Source organism: Nannospalax galili, unplaced genomic scaffold (assembly GCF_000622305.1).
Source record: "Nannospalax galili isolate Female #2095 unplaced genomic scaffold, S.galili_v1.0 scaffold3285, whole genome shotgun sequence".
In the NCBI taxonomy this organism is placed as follows: Eukaryota; Metazoa; Chordata; class Mammalia; order Rodentia; family Spalacidae; genus Nannospalax; species Nannospalax galili.
In genome coordinates this window covers 88,199-89,947 of record NW_008353059.1, presented here as the reverse complement: position 1 = coordinate 89,947, position 1,749 = coordinate 88,199, and the positions used below count along the sequence as shown (strand labels likewise).

Sequence of the window (1,749 nt, the reverse complement as noted above, 5' to 3'; positions counted from 1 at the left end):
ATTGAGGATTGCCAGGAATCTGACTCCAGCCAGGGCTACCTAGCACATCGGGTGTAGGCCAGCCTGGGCTATGCAGTGAATATTTAAAAATAAAAACAACCACAAGTGGCTGGCACAGTGGGTAAATGCACTGGCACGAAGCATGAAGACTTGAGTTCAGTTCCCAGGACCCACATGGTGGAAGGACAGAAACTGTCTCCACAGTTCGTCTTCTGGCCTCTACATCATGTTGTAACACACAACAAATTAAAATGTAAGAAAACCACAATTACAAAAATTGTTGACGTAAGAAATGCAAACAGATGGCGGTTGTGCCGTCAGAACTCAGGGTGGGCGGAGTGGGCCTCCGGCGCTCATCCAACTTTTCCCTGTGGGGCGGCGGAACGGACGCTTGCACTTTGTCCAGCTTTTTCCCTGTATGACCGAAGTTATTATCTGCTTGGAATAAATTTTTTATAACTGTAAGAATATTTCTTAGCCTCATGAAAAACACCAAGTAAAACCTTGTACACAAACTAAAAACAGACAGAAAGGAATCTAAATATATTCCTAGGAAAAAAATCATTCAACTAGAAAAGGCGACCAGACAATCAGAAAACATCAACAAGGGTCTGGAGAGACGGCTCAGCGGTTAAGAGCACTGGCTGTTCGTGCAGAAGACCCGTGTTCGAATCCCAGCACCCACATGGCGGCTACAAACCACCCTTAACTCCAGTTCCAGGGGATCCAATGACCTCTTCTGACTTCTTTGGCACTGCATTACGTGGGTGCGCTTACATACATGCAGGCTATACACTCATATATATGAATAAAAATAATAAATAAAAGAAAGCATTAACAAGCACAATCATAGCTCTTATAATCACCTCAGATGCCAGTGGACTATTTTATTCAATTACAGACGCAAAGCCACTGACTAGAGAGACAATAAGGCCCAATGATGTCACGTGGAAGAAACATGTCTTAAATTACGTGGGTGCGCTTACATACATGCAGGCAATACACTCATATATATGAATAAAAATAATAAATAAAAGAAAGCATTAACAAGCACAATCATAGCTCTTATAATCACCTCAGATGCCAGTGGACTATTTTATTCAATTACAGACGCAAAGCCACTGACTAGAGAGACAATAAGGCCCAATGATGTCACGTGGAAGAAACATGTCTTACCAATGAAGATATAGATTAGTTTTAAATTTTTCTTTATTCCTGAGAATTTCATACATGTTTACAATGAAACATGATCATATATGCCCAGCTTCTGCCTCCAGCTCCCCCATATCTTCACCAACACAATCTCCCTCCCAGCTTCATGTCCATTTTTATATAACCCTCTCAGTCCAGTTAGTAGTACACATATGTACATGGGGATGGGGCATCCCCTGGAGCATGGGAAACCTTCCAGTGGACACACTCTTAAAAGGGGAAGGATCTCCCTCTCCTGGCAGTTCTCTACTGCCAGCAGCTCCACAGTAAGGGGTAGAGCCTGAGATCACCTACCCTGTGCATGGCAAGATATTTGGGTATTTGGGCTGGCTTGATCTGTTACAGGTCTTACAGGTGCTTACAACTGCTGCAAATTCAGCAGTGCGACAGCCGTGTCATGTCCAGGAGACAGGATTGTGGGAATGACTTCTGCAATATGGACATGCTCTCAAAAAGACAAAAAAAGTACATGTCTCAAAAAGACAAAAAAAGTACATATTTCTAGTACACCATGTGGTATTTTAATAAAAATATGTA

The 1,749-nt window shown here is 42.4% G+C and overlaps 1 protein-coding gene across 1 annotated transcript in view; it reads right to left on the bottom strand.

Moving 5' to 3' along the window:
* Window positions 1-1,570: 1,570 nt before the first annotated feature.
* The window catches only part of LOC103747797 (olfactory receptor 2T29-like), a 1,795-nt gene continuing 1,616 nt past the window's right edge, over window positions 1,571-1,749 (bottom strand). The window contains exon 2 of the mRNA XM_008850335.2: window positions 1,571-1,631. Within this exon, the coding sequence (XP_008848557.2) occupies window positions 1,571-1,631 (61 nt within the window). The remainder of the gene's footprint in view (window positions 1,632-1,749) is intronic.